The following is a 25,633-nucleotide window of genomic DNA, read 5'->3' as shown; positions in this document are numbered from 1 at the left end:
ACCCAGAAAGAACCAGGATGAACAGTGACCCCCGGGAGATGCCGGGTCTAACAGTGACCCCCGGGAGACGCCGGGTCTAACAGTGACCCCCGGGAGACGCCGGGTCTAACAGTGACCCCCATGAGACGCCGGGTCTAACAGTGACCCAGAAAGATCCAGGACTACCAGTAACCCAGGGATAACCCAGGTGTAACAGTGACCCAAGACTAACCGTGACCCAAGGAGAACTCAGGACTAACATGGACCCAGGGAGAAGCCAGGACTACCAGGGGGGTGGGGGCTGGCTGGTAACCAAGTTCCTTCAGTAGAATGCTGAGCAGAGAATGGTGGGTAAGGTAGCAGAGAACACCCGGTCCAATTACATTATCAGCAAACACCGCACATCGTATACCCCTTTCAGACATACGCTAGTCCCAGGATGACGTGACAAATCCTGGGATTTTTGCTTATATGTCTGAATGGGTTATGACTGAGCCAGCGTCCTCCATTCCTCAGATATACTCACAGGTTCTTAGCAGCCCCAAAGCCTCCTGGGAAAATGACAGCATCATGATCCTGAGCTTTCAGATGCGACAGATCTGAGATATCGCCACGGGCAAGTCGAGCCGATTCCACTAACACGTTCCTGGTGGAGAGATCATCACGTCAGACAGGTGTCACTTGTATTATATATTGTATTGTTGCAGGGTTATAGGGAGAAGGGCGGTGCAGCCCGGAGGCGGGGTTATAGGGAGAAGGGCGGGGCAGCCCGGAGGCGGGGTTAGAGGGAGAAGGGCGGTGCAGCCCGGAGGCGGGGTTAGAGGGAGGAGGGCGGTGCAGCCTGGAGGCGGGGTTAGAGGGAGAAGGGTGGTGCAGCCCGGAGGCGGGGTTAGAGGGAGAGGGGCGGTGCAGCCCGGAGGCGGGGGTTAGAGGGAGAAGGTAAGTGCAGCCCGGAGGCCTGGTTATAGGGAGAGGTGCGGTGCAACCCGGTGGCGGGGTTATAGGGAGAGGGGCGGTGCAGCCCGGAGGCCTGGTTATAGGGAGAGGTGTGGTGCAGCCCGGAGGCCTGGTTATAGGGAGAGGTGCGGTGCAGCCCCGAGGCGGGGTTATAGGGACAGGTGCGGTGCAGCCTGGAGGCCTGGTTATAGGGAGAAGGTAAGTGCAGCCCGGAGGCCTGGTTATAGGGAGAGGTGCGGTGCAGCCCCGAGGCGGGGTTATAGGGACAGGTGCGGTGCAGCCTGGAGGCGGGGTTATAAAGAGAAGGTAAGTGCAGCCCGGAGGCCTGGTTATAGGGAGAGGTGTGGTGCAGCCCGGAGGCACGGTTATAGGGAGAGAGGTGGTGTAGCCCGGTGGCTGGGTTATAGGGAGAGGGTAAGTGCAGCCAAGAGGCGGGGTAAAAGGGAGAGGTGCGGAGCAGCCCAGAGGCCGGGTTATAAGGAGAGGGGCGGTGCAGCCCAGAGGCGGGGTTATAGGGAGAGGGGCGGTGTAGCCCAGAGGCGGGGTTATAGGGAGAGGTGCGGAGCAGCCCAGAGGCCGGGTTATAGGGAGAGGGGCGGTGCAGCCCAGAGGCCGGGTTATAGGGAGAGGGGCGGTGCAGCCCAGAGGCCGGGTTATAGGGAGAGGGGCGGTGCAGCCCAGAGGCGGGGTTATAGGGAGAGGGGCGGTGCAGCCTGGAGGTGGGGTTATAGGGAGAGGGGCGGTGCAGCCCAGAGGCGGGGTTATAGGGAGAGGGGCGGTGCAGCCCAGAGGCCGGGTTATAGGGAGAGGGGCGGTGCAGCCCAGAGGCGGGGTTATAGGGAGAGGGGCGGTGCAGCCCAGAGGCGGGGTTATAGGGAGAGGGGCGGTGCAGCTTGGAGGTGGGGTTATAGGGAGAGGGGCAGTAAATCCCCTCTGACCATAAGGGGCAATGCTAAATGTGCATGTGCCGCAGACATACACAGCTCATGCACTTGAGATGATGGTGGAATTAACCCCTGTGGTATTATGTGTGAAATTGGGATTAAAAAACCACCGCTTGGACCTCTTAGTCTCTGCTGTAGCATTTTTGTAGGCTGTGTCCCCTAGCAATGGGGGGGGGGGGGGGGTCTTTTCAGGACTTATATGAGCAGATAAACATCATAGCCTCACGACATTATACCCACCCTCTGCGTAGTGGTTGAAGTCGGTAACAGGTGGTTACTGATTGTAAGAGGGAATCCCCTATTGGATAGGTCCCGTGAGACCAAAACCCTATCTGTAATTCCGTAGGGTGCAACCAGTGGGGGCAGGCGTCCGGTCACAAGGAGTATATGGTTACGGACATTACAGTGACATATGGATAGACTTGTACCTGTTCTCCTGAGATGCTTCTCCTTTACTGTGATCAATAACATGCATCTGTGGGATATCAGGAGCAAACATCTTCACTTCAGCTCCTGCACGGCTTAGGTGGACAAGGATCCTAAAAATAACACAAGCACACAAGTGCACAGTGTGTCAGAGGGAAGGGCTGTCAGGGAGAGTGGAATCAGTGCACAGTGTGTCAGAGGGAAGGGCTGTCAGGGAGAGTGGAATCAGTGCACAGTGTGTCAGAGGGAAGGGCTGTCGGGGAGAGTGGAATCAGTGTGTCAGAGGGAAGGGCTGTCAGGGAGAGTGGAATCAGTGCACAGTGTGTCAGAGGGAAGGGCTGTCAGGGAGAGTGGAATCAGTGCACAGTGTGTCAGAGGGAAGGGCTGTCAGGGAGAGTGGAATCAGTGCACAGTGTGTCAGAGGGAAGGGCTGTCAGGGAGAGTGGAATCAGTGCACAGTGTGTCAGAGGGAAGGGCTGTCAGGGAGAGTGGAATCAGTGCACAGTATGTCAGAGGTGAAGGACTGTCAGGGAGAGTGGAAACAGTGCAAAGTATGTCAGAGGGAAGGGCTGTCAGGGAGAGTGAAATCAGTGCACAGTATGTCAGAGGTGAAGGACTGTCAGGGAGAGTGGAATCAGTGCACAGTGTGTCAGAAGGAAGGACTGTCAGGGAGAGTGGAATCAGTGCACATTGTGTCAGAGGGAAGGGCTGTCAGGGAGAGTGGAATCAGTGCACAGTATGTCAGAGGTGAAGGACTGTCAGGGAGAGTGGAATCAGTGCACAGTGTGTCAGAAGGAAGGACTGTCAGGGAGAGTGGAATCAGTGCACAGTGTGTCAGAGGGAAGGGCTGTCAGGGAGAGTGGAATCAATGCACAGTGTGTCAGAGGGAAGGGCTGTCAGGGAGAGTGGAATCAGTGCACAGTATGTCAGAGGTGAAGGACTGTCAGGGAGAGTGGAATCAGTGCACAGTATGTCAGAGGTGAAGGACTGTCAGGGAGAGTGGAATCAGTGCACAGTATGTCAGAGGTGAAGGACTGTCAGGGAGAGTGGAATCAGAGTACAGTGTGTCAGAGGTGAAGGGCTGTCAGGGAGAGTGAAATCAGTGCACAGTATGTCAGAGGTGAAGGACTGTCAGGGAGAGTGGAATCAGTGTACAGTGTGTCAGAGTTGAAGGGCTGTCAGGGAGAGTGAAATCAGTGCACAGTATGTCAGAGGTGAAGGACTGTCAGGGAGAGTGGAATCAGTGCACATTGTGTCAGAGGGAAGGACTGTCAGGGAGAGTGGAATCAGTGCACAGTATGTCAGAGGTGAAGGACTGTCAGGGAGAGTGGAATCAGTGCACAGTATGTCAGAGGTGAAGGACTGTCAGGGAGAGTGGAATCAGTGTACAGTGTGTCAGAGGTGAAGGGCTGTCAGGGAGAGTGAAATCAGTGCACAGTATGTCAGAGGTGAAGGACTGTCAGGGAGAGTGGAATCAGTGTACAGTGTGTCAGAGGTGAAGGGCTGTCAGGGAGAGTGGAATCAGTGCACAGTATGTCAGAGGTGAAGGACTGTCAGGGAGAGTGGAATCAGTGCACAGTATGTCAGAGGTGAAGGACTGTCAGGGAGAGTGGAATCAGTGCACAGTGTGTCAGAAGGAAGGACTGTCAGGGAGAGTGGAATCAATGCACAGTGTGTCAGAGGGAAGGGCTGTCAGGGAGAGTGGAATCAGTGCACAGTATGTCAGAGGTGAAGGACTGTCAGGGAGAGTGAAATCAGTGCACAGTATGTCAGAGGTGAAGGACTGTCAGGGAGAGTGGAATCAGTGCACAGTGTGTCAGAATGAAGGGCTGTCAGGGAGAGTGGAATCAGTGCACAGTGTGTCAGAAGGAAGGACTGTCAGGGAGAGTGGAATCAGTGCACAGTATGTCAGAAGGAAGGACTGTCAGGGAGAGTGGAATCAGTGCACAGTATGTCAGAGGTGAAGGACTGTCAGGGAGAGTGGAATCAGTGCACAGTGTGTCAGAGGTGAAGGACTGTCAGGGAGCGTGGAATCAGTGCACAGTGTGTCAGAAGGAAGGACTGTCAGGGAGAGTGGAATCAGTGCACAGTATGTCAGAGGTGAAGGACTGTCAGGGAGAGTGGAATCAGTGCACAGTATGTCAGAGGTGAAGGACTGTCAGGGAGAGTGGAATCAGTGCACAGTGTGTCAGAGGTGAAGGACTGTCGGGGAGAGTGCAACCGTGTGTGAAGTTGAGTGGTTTCATAATGCTATTTCTCCGGCAGAAGCAGGAGGAGGAGGACAGATAACAAGAAGATGCAGGTTAGCTGGTGGCTTTAGCACTAAATAGGATATATTGGAGGAGACTGCAATTACACTGGAACTGGGTGCTGGAGCTCTAATAGAGCAAGATGTGATATATGCTGTCAAGAACTGAAGCAGCTTTGCTGGATTATACTGGAGTGAAATGCTGTGAAGCAAATTCTGGAGCAGGCGTGCTGGAACACACTGAGGCAGAATGCTGTGAAGCAGAAACTGGAGCAGGTAATGATCTTTAAATTATATGTTGTACAGTCAGCAGTTCCTGGTTTAAATACACTAGGTGCACTAGGCTCTGATAGGCTGGATGGAACATGTGAGTGAAGTTGCTGGAAGCTGGTTGGCAGAGTGTGTCACAAGAGGATTCAATCCAAGATGGCACTGTCAGAAGGCCAGGAAAGGGTCTGGGAGCAGGAGGCTAGGCAAGGGCAGGGGATCAGTAGGACAGACAAGGGTAGGAGGGCAGACAAGGAACTAGGAGCATAATGGCTGAGGAACATAGCGTAAGTAAAGAACATAGGAGCAGGTGGTCAGGGAGGAACCAAGGAGCAGGTGGTCAGGGAGGAACCAAGGAGCAGAAGGTCAGGGAGGAACCAAGGAGCAGAAGGTCAGGGAGGAACCAAGGAACAGAAGGTCAGGGAGGAACCAAGGAGCAGAAGGTCAGGGAGGAACTGAAAGTCAGGGAGGAACCTAGGAACAAAAGTACAGGGAGGAACCAAGGAGCAGAAGGCCAGGGAGGAACCAAGGAGCAGAAAGTCAGGGAGGAGTCAAAGAACAGAAGTACAGGGAGCAACATAGGAAAAGTAGTACAGGATGGAACCAAGGAGCAGAAAGTCGGGGAAAGAGAAACCAAGGAGCAGAAAGTCAGGGAAAGAGAAACCAAGGAGCAGAAGGTCAGGTACAGAGAAACCAATGAGCAGAAGGTCAGGTAGAAACCAAGGAGCAGAAGGTCAGGGAGGAAGCAAAGGACAGAAGTACAGGGAGCAACATAGGAACAGTAGTACAGGATGGAACCAAGGAATAGAAATTCAGGGAGAAACCAAGGAGCAGAAGGTCAGGGAGAAACCAAGGAGCAGAAGGTCAGGGAGAAACCAAGGAGCAGAAGGTCAGGGAGAAACCAAGGAGCAGAAGGTCAGGGAGAAACCAAGGAGCAGAAGGTCAGGGAGAAACCAAGGAGCAGAAGGTCAGGGAGGAACAAAGGAGCAGAAGGTCAGGGAGGAACCAATGAGCAAACCAATGAGCAGAAGGTCAGGAAGGAACCAAGGAGCAGAAGGTCAGGGGGGAACCAAGGAGCAGAAGGTCAGGGGGGAACCAAGGAGCAGAAGGTCAGGGAGGAACCAAGGAGCAGAAGGTCAGGGAGGAACTGAAAGTCAGGGAGGAACCTAGGAACAAATGTACAGGGAGGAACCAAGGAGCAGAAAGTCAGGGAGGAGCCAAAGAACAGAAGTACAGGGAGCAACATAGGAAAAGTAGTACAGGATGGAACCAAGGAATAGAAATTCAGGGAGAAACCAAGGAGCAGAAATTCAGGGAGAAACCAAGGAGCAGAAATGCAGGGAGAAACCAAGGAGCAGAAATGCAGGGAGAAACCAAGGAGCAGAAGGTCAGGGAGAAACCAAGGAGCAGAAGGTCAGGGAGAAACCAAGGAGCAGAAGGTCAGGGAGGAACCAAGGAGCAGAAAGTCAGGGAGGAGCCAAAGAACAGAAGTACAGGGAGCAACATAGGAAAAGTAGTACAGGATAGAACCAAGGAATAGAAATTCAGGGAGAAACCAAGGAGCAGAAATTCAGGGAAAAACCAAGGAGCAGAAGGTCAGTGAGAAACCAAGGAGCAGAAGGCCAGGGAGGAACCAAGGAGCAGAAGGTCAGGGAGGAGCCAAAGAACAGAAGTACAGGGAGCAACATAGGAAAAGTAGTACAGGATGGAACCAAGGAATAGAAATTCAGGGAGAAACCAAGGAGCAGAAATTCAGGGAGAAACCAAGGAGCAGAAATGCAGGGAGAAACCAAGGAGCAGAAGGTCAGGGAGAAACCAAGGAGCAGAAGGTCAGGGAGAAACCAAGGAGCAGAAGGTCAGGGAGAAACCAAGGAGCAGAAGGTCAGGGAGAAACCAAGGAGCAGAAGGCCAGGGAGGAACCAAGGAGCAGAAAGTCAGGGAGGAGCCAAAGAACAGAAGTACAGGGAGCAACATAGGAAAAGTAGTACAGGATAGAACCAAGGAATAGAAATTCAGGGAGAAACCAAGGAGCAGAAATTCAGGGAGAAACCAAGGAGCAGAAGGTCAGTGAGAAACCAAGGAGCAGAAGGTCAGGGAGAAACCAAGGAGCAGAAGGTCAGGGAGGAACCAAGGAGCAAACCAAGGAGCAGAAGGTCAGGGAGGAACCAAGGAGCAGAAGGTCAGGGAGGAACCAAGGAGCAGAAGGTCAGGGAGGAACCAAGGAGCAGAAGGTCAGGGAGGAACCAAGGAGCAGAAGGTCAGGGAGGAACCAAGGAGCAGAAGGTCAGGAAGAAACCAAGGAGCAGAAGGTCAGGAAGAAACCAAGGAGCAGAAGGTCAGGCAGAGAGAAACCAAGGAGCAGAAGGTCAGGCAGAGAGAAACCAAGGAGCAGAAGGTCAGGGAGGAAGCAAAGAACAGAAGTTCAGGGAGCAACATAGGAACAGTAGTACAGGATGGAACCAAGGAGCAGAAAGTCAGGGAAAGAGAAACCAAGGAGCAGAAGGTAAGGGAGAAACCAAGGAGCAGAAGGTCAGGGAGAAACCAAGGAGCAGAAGGTCAGGGAAAAACCAAGGAGCAGAAGGTCAGGGAGGAACAAAGGAGCAGAAGGTCAGGGAGAGAGAAACCAAGGAGCAGGTGGTCATGGAGGAACCAAGGAGCAGAAGGTCAGGGAGGAACAAAGGAGCAGAAGGTCAGGGAGAGAGAAACCAAGGAGCAGAAGGTCAGGGAGGAACCAAGGAGCAGAAGGTCAGGGAGGAACCAAGGAGCAGAAGGTCAGGGAGGAACCAAGGAGCAGAAGGTCAGGGAGGAACCAAGGAGAAGAAGGTCAGGGAGGAACCACGGAGCAGAAGGTCAGGGAGGTACCAATGAGCAGAAGGTCAGGGAGGTACCAATGAGCAGAAGGTCAGGGAGGAACCAAGGAGCAGAAGGTCAGGGAGGAACCAAGGAGCAGAAGGTCAGGGAGGAACCAAGGAGCAGAAGGTCAGGGAGGAACCAAGGAGCAGAAGGTCAGGGGGGAACCAAGGAGCAGAAGGTCAGGGAGAGACCAAGGAGCAGAAGGTCAGGGAGAAACCAAGGAGCAGAAGGTCAGGGAGAACCAAGGAGCAGAAGGTCAGGGAGGAACCAAGGAGCAGAAGGTCAGGGAGGAACCAAGGAGCAGAAGGTCAGGGAGGAACCAAGGAGCAGAAGGTCAGGGAGGAACCAAGGAGCAGAAGGTCAGGGAGGAACCAAGGAGCAGAAGGTCAGGGAGGAACCAAGGAGCAGAAGGTCAGGGAGGAACTGAAAGTCAGGGAGGAACCTAGGAACAAAAGTACAGGGAGGAACCAAGGAGCAGAAGGCCAGGGAGGAACCAAGGAGCAGAAGGCCAGGGAGGAACCAAGGAGCAGAAGGCCAGGGAGGAACCAAGGAGCAGAAGGTCAGGGAGGAGCCAAAGAACAGAAGTACAGGGAGCAACATAGGAAAAGTAGTACAGGATGGAACCAAGGAATAGAAATTCAGGGAGAAACCAAGGAGCAGAAATTCAGGGAGAAACCAAGGAGCAGAAGGTCAGGGAGGAACAAAGGAGCAGAAGGTCAGGGAGGAACAAAGGAGCAGAAGGTCAGGGAGGAACCAATGAGCAAACCAAGGAGCAGAAGGTCAGGGAGGAACCAAGGAGCAGAAGGTCAGGGAGGAACCAAGGAGCAGAAGGTCAGGGAGAATCCAATGAGCAGAAGGTCAGGGAGGAACCAAGGAGCAGGTGGTCAGGGAGGAACCAAGGAGCAGGTGGTCAGGGAGGAACCAAGGAGCAGAAGGTCAGGGAGGAACCAAGGAGCAGAAGGTCAGGGAGGAACTGAAAGTCAGGGAGGAACCTAGGAACAAAAGTACAGGGAGGAACCAAGGAGCAGAAGGTCAGGGAGGAACCAAGGAGCAGAAGGTCAGGGGGGAACCAAGGAGCAGAAGGTCAGGAAGAAACCAAGGCGCAGAAGGTCAGGGAGGAACCAAGGAGCAGAAGGTCAGGGAGGAACCAAGGAGCAGAAGGTCAGGGAGGAACCAAGGAGCAGAAGGTCAGGGAGGAACCAAGGAGCAGAAGGTCAGGGAGGAACTGAAAGTCAGGGAGGAACCTAGGAACAAAAGTACAGGGAGGAACCAAGGAGCAGAAGGTCAGGGAGGAACCAAGGAGCAGAAGGTCAGGGAGGAACCAAGGAGCAGAAGGTCAGGGAGGAACCAAGGAGCAGAAGGTCAGGGGGGAACCAAGGAGCAGAAGGTCAGGGGGGAACCAAGGAGCAGAAGGTCAGGAAGAAACCAAGGCGCAGAAGGTCAGGGAGGAACCAAGGAGCAGAAGGTCAGGGAGGAACCAAGGAGCAGAAGGTCAGGGAGGAACCAAGGAGCAGAAGGTCAGGGAGGAACCAAGGAGCAGAAGGTCAGGGAGGAACTGAAAGTCAGGGAGGAACCTAGGAACAAAAGTACAGGGAGGAACCAAGGAGCAGAAGGTCAGGGAGGAACCAAGGAGCAGAAGGTCAGGGAGGAACCAAGGAGCAGAAGGTCAGGGAGGAACCAAGGAGCAGAAGGTCAGGGGGGAACCAAGGAGCAGAAGGTCAGGGGGGAACGAAGGAGCAGAAGGTCAGGAAGAAACCAAGGCGCAGAAGGTCAGGGAGGAACCAAGGAGCAGAAGGTCAGGGAGGAACCAAGGAGCAGAAGGTCAGGGAGGAACCAAGGAGCAGAAGGTCAGGGAGGAACCAAGGAGCAGAAGGTCAGGGAGGAACTGAAAGTCAGGGAGGAACCTAGGAACAAAAGTACAGGGAGGAACCAAGGAGCAGAAGGTCAGGGAGGAACCAAGGAGCAGAAGGTCAGGGGGGAACCAAGGAGCAGAAGGTCAGGGGGGAACCAAGGAGCAGAAGGTCAGGAAGAAACCAAGGCGCAGAAGGTCAGGGAGGAACCAAGGAGCAGAAGGTCAGGGAGGAACCAAGGAGCAGAAGGTCAGGGAGGAACCAAGGAGCAGAAGGTCAGGGAGGAACCAAGGAGCAGAAGGTCAGGGAGGAACCAAGGAGTAGAAGGTCAGGTAGGAACTGAAAGTCAGGGAGGAACCTAGGAACAAAAGTACAGGGAGGAACCAAGGAGCAGAAGGCCAGGGAGGAACCAAGGAGCAGAAGGCCAGGGAGGAACCAAGGAGCAGAAGGTCAGGGAGGAACCAAGGAGCAGAAGGTCAGGGAGGAACCAAGGAGCAGAAGGTCAGGGAGGAACCAAGGAACAGAAGGTCAGGGAGGAACCAAGGAGCAGAAGGTCAGGGAGGAACTGAAAGTCAGGGAGGAACCTAGGAACAAAAGTACAGGGAGGAACCAAGGAGCAGAAGGCCAGGGAGGAACCAAGGAGCAGAAAGTCAGGGAGGAGTCAAAGAACAGAAGTACAGGGAGCAACATAGGAAAAGTAGTACAGGATGGAACCAAGGAGCAGAAAGTCGGGGAAAGAGAAACCAAGGAGCAGAAAGTCAGGGAAAGAGAAACCAAGGAGCAGAAGGTCAGGTACAGAGAAACCAATGAGCAGAAGGTCAGGTAGAAACCAAGGAGCAGAAGGTCAGGGAGGAAGCAAAGGACAGAAGTACAGGGAGCAACATAGGAACAGTAGTACAGGATGGAACCAAGGAATAGAAATTCAGGGAGAAACCAAGGAGCAGAAGGTCAGGGAGAAACCAAGGAGCAGAAGGTCAGGGAGAAACCAAGGAGCAGAAGGTCAGGGAGAAACCAAGGAGCAGAAGGTCAGGGAGAAACCAAGGAGCAGAAGGTCAGGGAGAAACCAAGGAGCAGAAGGTCAGGGAGGAACAAAGGAGCAGAAGGTCAGGGAGGAACCAATGAGCAAACCAATGAGCAGAAGGTCAGGAAGGAACCAAGGAGCAGAAGGTCAGGGGGGAACCAAGGAGCAGAAGGTCAGGGGGGAACCAAGGAGCAGAAGGTCAGGGAGGAACCAAGGAGCAGAAGGTCAGGGAGGAACTGAAAGTCAGGGAGGAACCTAGGAACAAATGTACAGGGAGGAACCAAGGAGCAGAAAGTCAGGGAGGAGCCAAAGAACAGAAGTACAGGGAGCAACATAGGAAAAGTAGTACAGGATGGAACCAAGGAATAGAAATTCAGGGAGAAACCAAGGAGCAGAAATTCAGGGAGAAACCAAGGAGCAGAAATGCAGGGAGAAACCAAGGAGCAGAAATGCAGGGAGAAACCAAGGAGCAGAAGGTCAGGGAGAAACCAAGGAGCAGAAGGTCAGGGAGAAACCAAGGAGCAGAAGGTCAGGGAGGAACCAAGGAGCAGAAAGTCAGGGAGGAGCCAAAGAACAGAAGTACAGGGAGCAACATAGGAAAAGTAGTACAGGATAGAACCAAGGAATAGAAATTCAGGGAGAAACCAAGGAGCAGAAATTCAGGGAAAAACCAAGGAGCAGAAGGTCAGTGAGAAACCAAGGAGCAGAAGGCCAGGGAGGAACCAAGGAGCAGAAGGTCAGGGAGGAGCCAAAGAACAGAAGTACAGGGAGCAACATAGGAAAAGTAGTACAGGATGGAACCAAGGAATAGAAATTCAGGGAGAAACCAAGGAGCAGAAATTCAGGGAGAAACCAAGGAGCAGAAATGCAGGGAGAAACCAAGGAGCAGAAGGTCAGGGAGAAACCAAGGAGCAGAAGGTCAGGGAGAAACCAAGGAGCAGAAGGTCAGGGAGAAACCAAGGAACAGAAGGCCAGGGAGGAACCAAGGAGCAGAAAGTCAGGGAGGAGCCAAAGAACAGAAGTACAGGGAGCAACATAGGAAAAGTAGTACAGGATAGAACCAAGGAATAGAAATTCAGGGAGAAACCAAGGAGCAGAAATTCAGGGAGAAACCAAGGAGCAGAAGGTCAGTGAGAAACCAAGGAGCAGAAGGTCAGGGAGAAACCAAGGAGCAGAAGGTCAGGGAGGAACCAAGGAGCAAACCAAGGAGCAGAAGGTCAGGGAGGAACCAAGGAGCAGAAGGTCAGGGAGGAACCAAGGAGCAGAAGGTCAGGGAGGAACCAAGGAGCAGAAGGTCAGGGAGGAACCAAGGAGCAGAAGGTCAGGGAGGAACCAAGGAGCAGAAGGTCAGGAAGAAACCAAGGAGCAGAAGGTCAGGAAGAAACCAAGGAGCAGAAGGTCAGGCAGAGAGAAACCAAGGAGCAGAAGGTCAGGCAGAGAGAAACCAAGGAGCAGAAGGTCAGGGAGGAAGCAAAGAACAGAAGTACAGGGAGCAACATAGGAACAGTAGTACAGGATGGAACCAAGGAGCAGAAAGTCAGGGAAAGAGAAACCAAGGAGCAGAAGGTAAGGGAGAAACCAAGGAGCAGAAGGTCAGGGAGAAACCAAGGAGCAGAAGGTCAGGGAAAAACCAAGGAGCAGAAGGTCAGGGAGGAACAAAGGAGCAGAAGGTCAGGGAGAGAGAAACCAAGGAGCAGGTGGTCATGGAGGAACCAAGGAGCAGAAGGTCAGGGAGGAACAAAGGAGCAGAAGGTCAGGGAGAGAGAAACCAAGGAGCAGAAGGTCAGGGAGGAACCAAGGAGCAGAAGGTCAGGGAGGAACCAAGGAGCAGAAGGTCAGGGAGGAACCAAGGAGCAGAAGGTCAGGGAGGAACCAAGGAGAAGAAGGTCAGGGAGGAACCACGGAGCAGAAGGTCAGGGAGGTACCAATGAGCAGAAGGTCAGGGAGGTACCAATGAGCAGAAGGTCAGGGAGGAACCAAGGAGCAGAAGGTCAGGGAGGAACCAAGGAGCAGAAGGTCAGGGAGGAACCAAGGAGCAGAAGGTCAGGGAGGAACCAAGGAGCAGAAGGTCAGGGGGGAACCAAGGAGCAGAAGATCAGGGAGAGACCAAGGAGCAGAAGGTCAGGGAGAAACCAAGGAGCAGAAGGTCAGGGAGAACCAAGGAGCAGAAGGTCAGGGAGGAACCAAGGAGCAGAAGGTCAGGGAGGAACCAAGGAGCAGAAGGTCAGGGAGGAACCAAGGAGCAGAAGGTCAGGGAGGAACCAAGGAGCAGAAGGTCAGGGAGGAACCAAGGAGCAGAAGGTCAGGGAGGAACCAAGGAGCAGAAGGTCAGGGAGGAACTGAAAGTCAGGGAGGAACCTAGGAACAAAAGTACAGGGAGGAACCAAGGAGCAGAAGGCCAGGGAGGAACCAAGGAGCAGAAGGCCAGGGAGGAACCAAGGAGCAGAAGGCCAGGGAGGAACCAAGGAGCAGAAGGTCAGGGAGGAGCCAAAGAACAGAAGTACAGGGAGCAACATAGGAAAAGTAGTACAGGATGGAACCAAGGAATAGAAATTCAGGGAGAAACCAAGGAGCAGAAATTCAGGGAGAAACCAAGGAGCAGAAGGTCAGGGAGGAACAAAGGAGCAGAAGGTCAGGGAGGAACAAAGGAGCAGAAGGTCAGGGAGGAACCAATGAGCAAACCAAGGAGCAGAAGGTCAGGGAGGAACCAAGGAGCAGAAGGTCAGGGAGGAACCAAGGAGCAGAAGGTCAGGGAGAATCCAATGAGCAGAAGGTCAGGGAGGAACCAAGGAGCAGGTGGTCAGGGAGGAACCAAGGAGCAGGTGGTCAGGGAGGAACCAAGGAGCAGAAGGTCAGGGAGGAACCAAGGAGCAGAAGGTCAGGGAGGAACTGAAAGTCAGGGAGGAACCTAGGAACAAAAGTACAGGGAGGAACCAAGGAGCAGAAGGTCAGGGAGGAACCAAGGAGCAGAAGGTCAGGGGGGAACCAAGGAGCAGAAGGTCAGGAAGAAACCAAGGCGCAGAAGGTCAGGGAGGAACCAAGGAGCAGAAGGTCAGGGAGGAACCAAGGAGCAGAAGGTCAGGGAGGAACCAAGGAGCAGAAGGTCAGGGAGGAACCAAGGAGCAGAAGGTCAGGGAGGAACTGAAAGTCAGGGAGGAACCTAGGAACAAAAGTACAGGGAGGAACCAAGGAGCAGAAGGTCAGGGAGGAACCAAGGAGCAGAAGGTCAGGGAGGAACCAAGGAGCAGAAGGTCAGGGAGGAACCAAGGAGCAGAAGGTCAGGGGGGAACCAAGGAGCAGAAGGTCAGGGGGGAACCAAGGAGCAGAAGGTCAGGAAGAAACCAAGGCGCAGAAGGTCAGGGAGGAACCAAGGAGCAGAAGGTCAGGGAGGAACCAAGGAGCAGAAGGTCAGGGAGGAACCAAGGAGCAGAAGGTCAGGGAGGAACCAAGGAGCAGAAGGTCAGGGAGGAACTGAAAGTCAGGGAGGAACCTAGGAACAAAAGTACAGGGAGGAACCAAGGAGCAGAAGGTCAGGGAGGAACCAAGGAGCAGAAGGTCAGGGAGGAACCAAGGAGCAGAAGGTCAGGGAGGAACCAAGGAGCAGAAGGTCAGGGGGGAACCAAGGAGCAGAAGGTCAGGGGGGAACGAAGGAGCAGAAGGTCAGGAAGAAACCAAGGCGCAGAAGGTCAGGGAGGAACCAAGGAGCAGAAGGTCAGGGAGGAACCAAGGAGCAGAAGGTCAGGGAGGAACCAAGGAGCAGAAGGTCAGGGAGGAACCAAGGAGCAGAAGGTCAGGGAGGAACTGAAAGTCAGGGAGGAACCTAGGAACAAAAGTACAGGGAGGAACCAAGGAGCAGAAGGTCAGGGAGGAACCAAGGAGCAGAAGGTCAGGGGGGAACCAAGGAGCAGAAGGTCAGGGGGGAACCAAGGAGCAGAAGGTCAGGAAGAAACCAAGGCGCAGAAGGTCAGGGAGGAACCAAGGAGCAGAAGGTCAGGGAGGAACCAAGGAGCAGAAGGTCAGGGAGGAACCAAGGAGCAGAAGGTCAGGGAGGAACCAAGGAGCAGAAGGTCAGGGAGGAACCAAGGAGTAGAAGGTCAGGTAGGAACTGAAAGTCAGGGAGGAACCTAGGAACAAAAGTACAGGGAGGAACCAAGGAGCAGAAGGCCAGGGAGGAACCAAGGAGCAGAAGGCCAGGGAGGAACCAAGGAGCAGAAGGTCAGGGAGGAGCCAAAGAACAGAAGTACAGGGAGCAACATAGGAAAAGTAGTACAGGATGGAACCAAGGAATAGAAATTCAGAGAGAAACCAAGGAGCAGAAATTCAGGGAGAAACCAAGGAGCAGAAGGTCAGGGAGGAACAAAGGAGCAGAAGGTCAGGGAGGAACAAAGGAGCAGAAGGTCAGGGAGGAACCAAGGAGCAGAAGGTCAGGGAGGATCCAATGAGCAGAAGGTCAGGAAAGAACCAAGGAGCAGGTGGTCAGGGAGGAACCAAGGAGCAGGTGGTCAGGGAGGAACCAAGGAGCAGAAGGTCAGGGAGGAACCAAGGAGCAGAAGGTCAGGGAGGAACTGAAAGTCAGGGAGGAACCTAGGAACAAAAGTACAGGGAGGAACCAAGGAGCAGAAGGTCAGGGAGGAACCAAGGAGCAGAAGGTCAGGGGGGAACCAAGGAGCAGAAGGTCAGGAGGGAACCAAGGAGCAGAAGGTCAGGAAGAAACCAAGGCGCAGAAGGTCAGGGAGGAACCAAGGAGCAGAAGGTCAGGGAGGAACCAAGGAGCAGAAGGTCAGGGAGGAACCAAGGAGCAGAAGGTCAGGGAGGAACCAAGGAGCAGAAGGTCAGGGAGGAACCAAGGAGCAGAAGGTCAGGGAGGAACCAAGGAGCAGAAGGTCAGGGAGAAACCAAGGAGCAGAAGGTCAGGGAGGAACTGAAAGTCAGGGAGGAACCTAGGAACAAAAGTACAGGGAGGAACCAAGGAGCAGAAGGCCAGGGAGGAACCAAGGAGCAGAAGGCCAGGGAGGAACCAAGGAGCAGAAGGTCAGGGAGGAGCCAAAGAACAGAAGTACAGGGAGCAACATAGGAAAAGTAGTACAGGATGGAACCAAGGAGCAGAAAGTCAGGGAGAGAGAAACCAAGGAGCAGGAGGTCAGGTACAGAGAAACCAATGAGCAGAATGTCAGGGAGAAACCAAGGAGCAGAAGGTCAGGGAGGAAGCAAAGAACAGAAGTACGGGGAGCAACATAGGAACAGTAGTACAGGATGGAACCAAGGAATAGAAATTCAGGGAGAAACCAAGGAGCAGAAATTCAGAGAGAAACCAAGGAGCAGAAGGTCAGGGAGGAACAAAGGAGCAGAAGGTCAGGGAGGAACCAATGAGCAAACCAAGGAGCAGAAGGTCAGGGAGGAACCAAGGAGCAGAAGGTCAGGGAGGAACCAAGGAGCAGGTCAGGGAGGAACCAAGGAGCAGAAGGTCAGGGAGGAACCAAGGAGCTGAAGGTCAGGGAGGAACCAAGGAGCTTGTGGTAATAAACCAGGAAACAGCAAAAAAAATAGAAGGTTGAGAAAGCCCTTTCAAAGACAGATGTAACGACAGCTGGATCAGACATACGCTGAAGCCTCATGGATTTCCGTTCCATCATAGACACCACATCCAGAAAGAACCTGGAAAAACATAAATGGAAAAATAGTACTGTTATACTTGTAATCAATTTCCTTTTTGCAGCCAATTGGTGACAGAGAAAACAGAACACATATCCGTCCCTCCTGCCAAAACCCCCCGCCAATTTATTTTAAGTGCTAGGAGTGTGGGGTCTAGTGCTAGTTAGGAATCTTTGCTGTTTGTTTTATTGCCAGCTCCACCAAACCCCACGCCTGACTCTCAGCGGGCACACACCCATCCGGAAGACAGCACTGTGGGATTTTCAGGAACAATTTTTGAAGAAAGAAGAAGGTTGTCATAAGTGCGGCACACTTGAAGAAGAAGAAAAGATTGTACAATAAAAAATAACTTTTAATTTTTATATCTTAAAATGGCGATATATAAAACACAGCGGAGAAGCGGTGTGTCTTCTACTCACATACAGGAGTAGAAGACAGGGTAAAGATAAAAAGGAAAAAGATTTTTTCCTGCTTAGTGAACCCCAATATCTCTTGATTCACTAATTAATGCAGATTGGATTCATGCACATTCCATATCAATTGTGGTGATTATTTTTGTCACTATGGAGTTAATATATGTGTGCGTTTTTCACAATCTTTAAGAATGTGTGGATCCCCATGAAATGGATCTTAGATGCGTCTTGATTTAATCTCCTGGTGTGTATCTATACTGAAGTATACAATAAATTGGTTGCACCTTTGTTGTTATAACAATTTCTCTAGTAATGGACAGTGTTGTCTACATTAAGTAAATCCATTCCTGACCTTTTTGGGCAATAGATTACTAGCTGAGTATATGCGCTAAATTCATTTGCATGTGAGACCTCTCTGCAGACCCACAAAATAAAATTGCAAGTGGACATCTATCAGGCAATTCTAGCCTAAGATCCACCCTACCTAACGAGTGTGAGTCATTGTAGCAGCTGACGGCAGCAAATTGAAGATACTTATAAGTAACATACACCACTTGGCTAAATATTAGTGCCAAGGTTACTTGCTTATATAAGACTTTTCTACAGGCCTGCAGCGATAAAGAAGAAAAAATTGTTTTAAATCACCTTGCGCTGCTAGTAGACCAATTTAGCACTAACAATACCACTGGACAGAATGACACTGGACACACTGCTGAACGAGCGCTATACAGCCTTTAAATAGGTTTGTGTAGAGCCAGCATACATCCGTCTTGAAAAAGTCTCCGTTGCCATAAAGACGAAACGCGTCGACGTCACTTCCTGTTTCGTCTGCAAACCTCCGTGATTTCCCCGATTACCAGTCCCAACTTCCAGCTGGTCTGCCGCGGTCTTCAGCTAACAAGCCACCGTCATCTGGGCAGCAGCTACTGCATTTCCACCCAGCGGTCGAGCGTCACTCCCGCTCCCCAGCATTCGTATCCAGCCGCTGTCTCCCCTGTCTACGTCCACACAGCACCTGCAGCCGGTCAATACCATCAGACCCAGCACATAGGGTAGAGCTCTTCCAACTCAAGCTCCCCGCCTGCAGTGTCATCTAATCGGGTATGAGTTGACACCAACAGAAGCTCCCCGACGCCTCCTACTACCATACCAACGGAGGGTGAGATAATACCTACTGCTTACAGTGCCTCATTCTGGGCACTGGTCTATCAGCCTCATTAACCCTGCATGTGCTTCTCAACCATCTACTAACTGTGCTGCTTATTCATTTGCATCATTCTCCCTTTCCATCCCCTCATCATTCTGGTTACCCCCAGTGACTACCATCATTTTCTACCCATCACGGAGCTTCATATAGTTTGCAAACGTAAACCCTAATGGCCATTTAGGTATTTTTATCGTATTATATTAATTACTGTTATTAATTTACATGTATGAATTGTTTTATTATTCTTTTTTATCTTATATATAAAATTTTCTACATATTCAGCAGTGTGTCCAGTGTCATTCTGTCCAGTGGTATTGTTAGTGCTAAATTGGTCTACTAGCAGCGCAAGGTGGTTTAAAACAATTTTTTCTTCTTTATCCATGTGAATCCTAGCTAATTCGCATAAACCATATGCAGCAGCAGTAGTTATCCCAATTGATTTACTATATTTATTTATTTTTCATATCATAAATATATTTTTTCTACTCATTGTCTTAAGAACAGCGCCAGAAACACAGTGTAATTTGTGGTGACTCCGTTCCCCACACATTGCACACCCCCCCTTCCTCTCAGGCCTGCAGGGATAGTAATATCTACCATCAAATCCATTGCAGTGGTGCCATATTAACCAATTCATTGCATTTATTGTATGAGGGTACACACCAGGCAATTTTTGCCAAAGACGCATTAGGTTGCATCAGATCCTTTTCCAAGGGGACCAGCACATTAGATATATTTGATATGATCATCCTCTTGAAGCATAAGATATATATTATCTGATTTGCAGCCAGGCGCACTAGATTGACAATCTTAAAAAACACTACCGGACAGGAGCGATTCCTGAATTGACAAAGCCGCCTGAGCGCGGCGAAACGCATCTTTGAGAGGAGTTTCCCTAAATTACCGGCAGACTGAGGACACAAAGGGCAGATTGGGAGCATATACCCCCGGCAAAATCCCCCTTGCACACTCTGGTCCATTCCACGGACACTTACAAGCAGCACAGAGTGTCCCCTCTGCCGCCGCTGACACACGGAGGACCGTGATCAGCCAGCCTGCTCCTAACAGCAGTGCGAGTCTACACGGTGCCGCGCCCGCCGGAGATAGTGCACTTCAGCCTGCAGTCGGCTCGCTGGCCGCTGCAGCAGCTGTAGTCTGCGCACCAAGGCAAGGCAATTGGCCAAGTGTGTCCATCCATTCCGCAATACACACTGTAGACCTGTGAGACAGTGTCAATCCTCTGGTAAAGCGACCAAGGCACCGTCTCTAAACGGTCACCTGCAGCTGTGAGGGATTTATCCCACCTTTCCATCATCCACCTTCCCCGGGAGGATTATCACAGACTGTACCTTGGGATCACTCCCCCTCGTGTGACTGCTACCTCTGCCCAATTTGTCCAATCTAGGACTTGGAAACTATTTGTTACACTTTTTACCTTCATGCTAACGCATTGATATGGCCTGTTTTTAATTTAATAGTGCATGCAATTTATTCAATACTTTTTACCCATTATTTCATGTTTGTTATACATTAATTGATATTTGTGTAATAAATTGTATATTGATATACAGGAGGCGCCTACTGGTTCTCTTTTTCATATATCACAGTGATGTCACTAATCACCTATTATACAGATATATATCACAGTGATGTCACCGATCACCTGTTATACAGATATATATATCACAGTGATGTCACCGATCACCTGTTATACAGATATATATCACAGTGATGTCACCGATCACCTGTTATACAGATATATATATCACAGTGATGTCACCGATCACCTGTTATACAGATATATATATCACAGTGATGTCACCGATCACCTGTTATACAGATATATATATCACAGTGATGTCACCGATCACCTGTTATACAGATATATATCACAGTGATGTCGCCGATCACCTGTTATACAGATATATATCACCGTGATGTCACCGATCACCGGTTATACAGATATATATATCACAGTGATGTCACCGATCACCGGTTATACAGATATATATCACAATGTCACCGATTACCGGTTATACAGATATATATATATATATATATATATATATATATATATATATCACAGTGATGTCACCGATCACCTGTTATACAGATATATATCACAGTGATGTCACCGATCACCTGTTATACAGATATATATCACAGTGATGTCACCGATCACCGGTTATACAGATATATATCACAGTGATGTCACCGATCACCGGTTATACAGATATATATCACAGTGATGTCACCGATCACCTGTTATACAGATATATATCACAGTGATGTCACCGATCACCGGTTATACAGATATATATCACAGTGATGTCACCGATCACCGGTTATACAGATATATATCACAGTGATGTCACCGATCACTGGTTATACAGATATATATATATATATATCACAGTGATGTCACCGATCACCTGTTATAGATATACATATCACAGTGATGTCACCGATCACCTGTTATACAGATATATATATCACAGTGATGTCACCGATCACCTGTTATACAGATATATATATCAGTGATGTCACCGATCACCGGTTATACAGATATATATCATAGTGATGTCACTGATCACCTGTTATACAGATATATATATCACAGTGATGTCACCGATCACCTGTTATACAGATATATATCACAGTGATGTCACCGATCACCTGTTATACAGATATATATCACAGTGATGTCACCAATCACCGGTTATACAGATATATATCACAGTGATGTCACCGATTATACAGATATATATCACAGTGATGTCACCGATCACCGGTTATACAGATATATATATATATATCACAGTGATGTCACCGATCACCTGTTATAGATATACATATCACAGTGATGTCACCGATCACCTGTTATACAGATATATATATCACAGTGATGTCACCGATCACCTGTTATACAGATATATATATATCAGTGATGTCACCGATCACCGGTTATACAGATATATATCATAGTGATGTCACTGATCACCTGTTATACAGATATATATATCACAGTGATGTCACCGATCACCTGTTATACAAATATATATCACAGTGATGTCACCGATCACCTGTTATACAGATATATACATATCATAGTGATGTCACCGATCACCTGTTATACAGATATATATATCACAGTGATGTCACCGATCACCTGTTATACAGATATATATCACAGTGATGTCACCGATCACCTGTTATACAGATATATATATCACAGTGATGTCACTGATCACCAGATACAGACATAGAATACGTGTGTCTATATATGATGATAATATATCGCTCTGCATTAGATAGTCATCTCTTGGGGACAGTGGATCTCTCTGCCCAATGTCACTATGTGGAAACGTTATACACACCACCGCCACCCTAGCTGCGGGGTTTCCCTGTGTCCTGTGCAGGGAGCGAGTCCCCAGCAGGGATAACGCCAGCCTGGAGCTGCGGGAACCGAGCAGAGCCGCCATCACCGGGACTTCACCTTCACCGGGACTCACTTTACAGAATAGCAGAACGTTACCCACAGCGCCCACTGGAGGCCGGCAGCTGACTTGTCTCCACCGCCGCCATCTTACTGGAGCCCTGCGCTGTATACCGGAGACAGGGACTACCCAGATGATATGGCGCCAATGACCTCCCTACAGCGGGGACACAATGTGACATGACAGATAGATCCCAGCCTTCCCCCCAGTGTGTCCTCCGCTCCTAATTTACTGTGTATATATAGATATATTTGGTTGGCTTTGTTTCTAGTGTTAGATGGTGGCTGTAGGAAATGTTTTCCCTATTGATTTGTACTATAGACCTGTGCCGAGAACCCGCACTGAATGTTGAATACAGGACTGTTTGTGGAGGATTTGCTGATAAACCATCAAAGCAATATTATATGATACCACCAGGTGTCAGTATTGCACCATTGTTGTACTAGAGCTCCCTGAAGCTCAGCAATAGTATCCATCCTCCGCAACATTATTACCTGTGACATCATATCTGGGCAAATAGCCAAGTATACACTGAATAACAGCAACAGCGGTGTCTATATCACAGATATACAGGGAAATGTTCAAATTCTCTAACAAGCCAATATAGGCCAAGTGCCCTTATATCTGTGGAAAACATTTCCCCATATACCCCCCACCCAGATCGCAGCGGAAACACCTTATAAATATAAGATAGGTGTCACCAATATTATTGGTGACACCCCGGATACGGATACTCTTATAAACCATCCTATGAAGGGGGACTATTTTGTGAACCACATATCGGCAAAACCCCAAGTCACATATGACTATAAGTATTTACAGATGCGTGCTTACTAAGGATCCTGCAAGAAGATAGATAGATACTCGTTTGGGTATGATGTGTACCAAACTAAGCCAATTCTAGATGTACACACGCCATAGGGAAATAGACAAATATTCCCATTTCCCATTATATATCCTGGATGCATTAATCCCTGGTCAGTAATCAGCACCTCACATCCCCATCTACCTAGATATTTAAATCTATTGAACACCTCATTTCTACTCTGTCTTCAGGGTAATATGTATCTGTGTATTGTATGTTCTACATTTTAACCTCTATATCGCAACTATAGTGGGTGTGTCCTGAATCCACAAATAACGAGTAATAGGATTCCTCACTCAGGATATTCATTTGGACAATGTTCCCGTCAAACCAGTAAAAGATCTTTATTCTCTTGGAGAGCATCCACTACAACTACTTTTCTTTTTCTTCTTTTTGTGACAAAGTGGAGCCACTAGGATCAATGTGCCCCTTCTGCCTTCAACTTACTCTGAGGAGTAGCGAGATCAGGGGAAAGGCTCACATCGAAGCAAGTGACCACAAGGCGGAAAGGGCGTCTACCATGCAGGCCCCAAGGTCGCGAGACCTGGACCCGTATAGTGTGACCTTGTGGTTGCAATGTGATGCCATCAAGTCCACCTCAGGTTTGTACCAACATCTGGAACACCTACGGATGGGGGGCTCATTCGCCAGCATCCCAATTGAGGACCCCCGGAATAAAGATCGCTGAGAGAGCAGGGATCTTCCCCTCTGCCCATTGAAAGATGCGGGAGGTCTCTGTTTGCCCTTGGCGGAATTGGAAAATAATGTCCCCTGCCCCTGCCCTGGAAATAAAAGGAATGGAAGGTAGCACGGGGAGGTGGAGAAGAGTCAGGGTCCGCCTTACAGAAGCATAGCCATTGGGACCAGCAAAGCAGGCACGCAGGAGGTCAGACTCAGGGTCCGCCTTACAGGAGCATAGCCATTGAGACCAGCAAAGCAGGCACGCAGGAGGTCAGAGTCAAGGTCCGCTTTACAGGAGCATAGCCATAAGGACCAGCAAAGCAGACACGCAGGAGGTTAGAATCAGGGTCCGCCTTACAGGAGCGTAGCCATTGGGACCAGCAAAGCAGACACGCAGGAGGTCAGAGTCAGGGTCCGCCTTACAGGAGCATAGCCATTGGGACCGGCAAAGCAGGCACGCAGGAGGTCAGAGTCAGGTTCCGCCTTACAGGAACATAGCCATTGGGACCGGCAAAGCAGGCACGCAGGAGGTTAGAATCAGGGTCCGCCTTACAGGAGCATAGCCATTGGGACCAGCAAAGCAGGCACGCAGGAGGTCAGAGTCAGGGTCCGCCTTACAGGAGCATAGCCATTGGGACCAGCAAAGCAGGCACGCAGGAGGTTAGAGTCAGGGTCCGCCTTACAGGAGCATAGCCATTGGAACCAGCAAAGCAGACACGCAGGAGGTTAGAGTCAGGGTCCGCCTTACAGGAGCATAGCCATTGAGACCAGCAAAGCAGAGACGCAGGAGGTTAGAGTCAGGGTCCGCCTTACAGGAGCATAGCCATTGGGACCAGCAAAGCAGGCACGCAGGAGGTTAGAGTCAGGGTCCGCCTTACAGGAGCATAGCCATTGGGACCAGCAAAGCAGGCACGCAGGAGGTTAGAGTCAGGGTCCGCCTTACAGGAGCATAGCCATTGGGACCAGCAAAGCAGGCACGCAGGAGGTTAGAGTCAGGGTCCGCCTTACAGGAGCATAGCCATTGGGACCAGCAAAGCAGGCACGCAGGAGGTTAGAGTCAGGGTCCGCCTTACAGGAGCATAGCCATTGGGACCAGCAAAGCAGGCACGCAGGAGGTTAGAGTCAGGGTCCGCCTTACAGGAGCATAGCCATTGGGACCAGCAAAGCAGACACGCAGGAGGTTAGAGTCAGAATCCGCCTTACAGGAGCATAGCCATTGGGACCAGCAAAGCAGGCACGCAGGAGGTTAGAGTCAGGGTCCGCCTTACAGGAGCATAGCCATTGGGACCAGCAAAGCAGGCACGCAGGAGGTTAGAGTCAGGGTCCGCCTTACAGGAGCATAGCCATTGGGACCAGCAAAGCAGGCACGCAGGAGGTTAGAGTCAGGGTCCGCCTTACAGGAGCATAGCCATTGGGACCAGCAAAGCAGGCACGCAGGAGGTTAGAGTCAGGGTCCGCCTTACAGGAGCATAGCCATTGGGACCAGCAAAGCAGGCACGCAGGAGGTTAGAGTCAGGGTCCGCCTTACAGGAGCATAGCCATTGGGACCAGCAAAGCAGGCACGCAGGAGGTTAGAGTCAGGGTCCGCCTTACAGGAGCATAGCCATTGGGACCAGCAAAGCAGACACGCAGGAGGTTAGTCAGGGTCCGCCTTACAGGAGCATAGCCATTGGGACCAGCAAAGCAGACACGCAGGAGGTTAGAGTCAGGGTCCGCCTTACAGGAGCATAGCCATTGGGACCAGCAAAGCAGACACGCAGGAGGTTAGTCAGGGTCCGCCTTACAGGAGCATAGCCATTGGGACCAGCAAAGCAGACACGCAGGAGGTTAGAGTCAGGGTCCGCCTTACAGGAGCATAGCCATTGGGACCAGCAAAGCAGACACGCAGGAGGTTAGTCAGGGTCCGCCTTACAGGAGCATAGCCATTGGGACCAGCAAAGCAGACACGCGGGGTTAGAGTCAGGGTCCGCCTTACAGGAGCATAGCCATTGGGACCAGCAAAGCAGACACGCAGGAGGTTAGTCAGGGTCCGCCTTACAGGAGCATAGCCATTGGGATCAGCAAAGCAGACACGCGGGGTTAGAGTCAGGGTCCGCCTTACAGGAGCATAGCCATTGGGACCAGCAGAGTAGACACGCAGGAGGTTAGAGTCAGGGTCCGCCTTACAGGAGCATAGCCATTGGGACCAGCAAAGCAGACACGCAGGAGGTTAGTCAGGGTCCGCCTTACAGGAGCATAGCCATTGGGACCAGCAAAGCAGAGACGCAGGAGGTCAGAGTCAGGGTCCGCCTTACAGTAGCATAGCCATTGGGACCAGCAAAGCAGACACGCAGGAGGTTAGAGTCAGGGTCTGCCTTACAGGAGCATAGCCATTGGGACCAGCAAAGCAGGCACGCAGGAGGTTAGAGTCAGGGTCCGCCTTACAGGAGCATAGCCATTGGGACCAGCAAAGCAGGCACGCAGGAGGTTAGAGTCAGGGTCCGCCTTACAGGAGCGTAGCCATTGGGACCAGCAAAGCAGACACGCAGGAGGTTAGAGTCAGAATCCGCCTTACAGGAGCATAGCCATTGGGACCAGCAAAGCAGACACGCAGGTCAGAGTCAGGGTCCGCCTTACAGGAGCATAGCCATTGGGACCAGCAAAGCAGACACGCAGGTTAGTCAGGGTCCGCCTTACAGGAGCATAGCCATTGGGACCAGCAAAGCAGGCACGCAGGAGGTCAGAGTCAGGGTCCGCCTTACAGGAGCATAGCCATTAGGACCAGCAAAGCAGA

At 51.1% G+C, this 25,633-nt stretch overlaps 1 protein-coding gene across 1 annotated transcript in view; it reads right to left on the bottom strand.

Moving 5' to 3' along the window:
- The window catches only part of GATD3 (glutamine amidotransferase class 1 domain containing 3), a 31,560-nt gene extending 10,209 nt beyond the window's left edge, over positions 1-21,351 (bottom strand). The window contains exons 1-4 of the mRNA XM_083171443.1: positions 21,195-21,351; positions 16,148-16,200; positions 2,309-2,419; positions 506-625 (exon numbers count right to left, since the gene is read on the bottom strand). Coding sequence (XP_083027569.1) covers positions 506-625; positions 2,309-2,419; positions 16,148-16,200; positions 21,195-21,299 — 389 coding nt within the window. The 5' untranslated portion in view covers positions 21,300-21,351. The remainder of the gene's footprint in view (positions 1-505; positions 626-2,308; positions 2,420-16,147; positions 16,201-21,194) is intronic.
- Between the last annotated feature and the right edge of the window lie 4,282 nt (positions 21,352-25,633).

This window comes from Crinia signifera, chromosome 2 (assembly GCF_055691185.1).
Source record: "Crinia signifera chromosome 2, ASM5569118v1, whole genome shotgun sequence".
Classification (NCBI taxonomy): Eukaryota; Metazoa; Chordata; class Amphibia; order Anura; family Myobatrachidae; genus Crinia; species Crinia signifera.
This window is presented reverse-complemented; position numbering and strand designations above follow the sequence as displayed.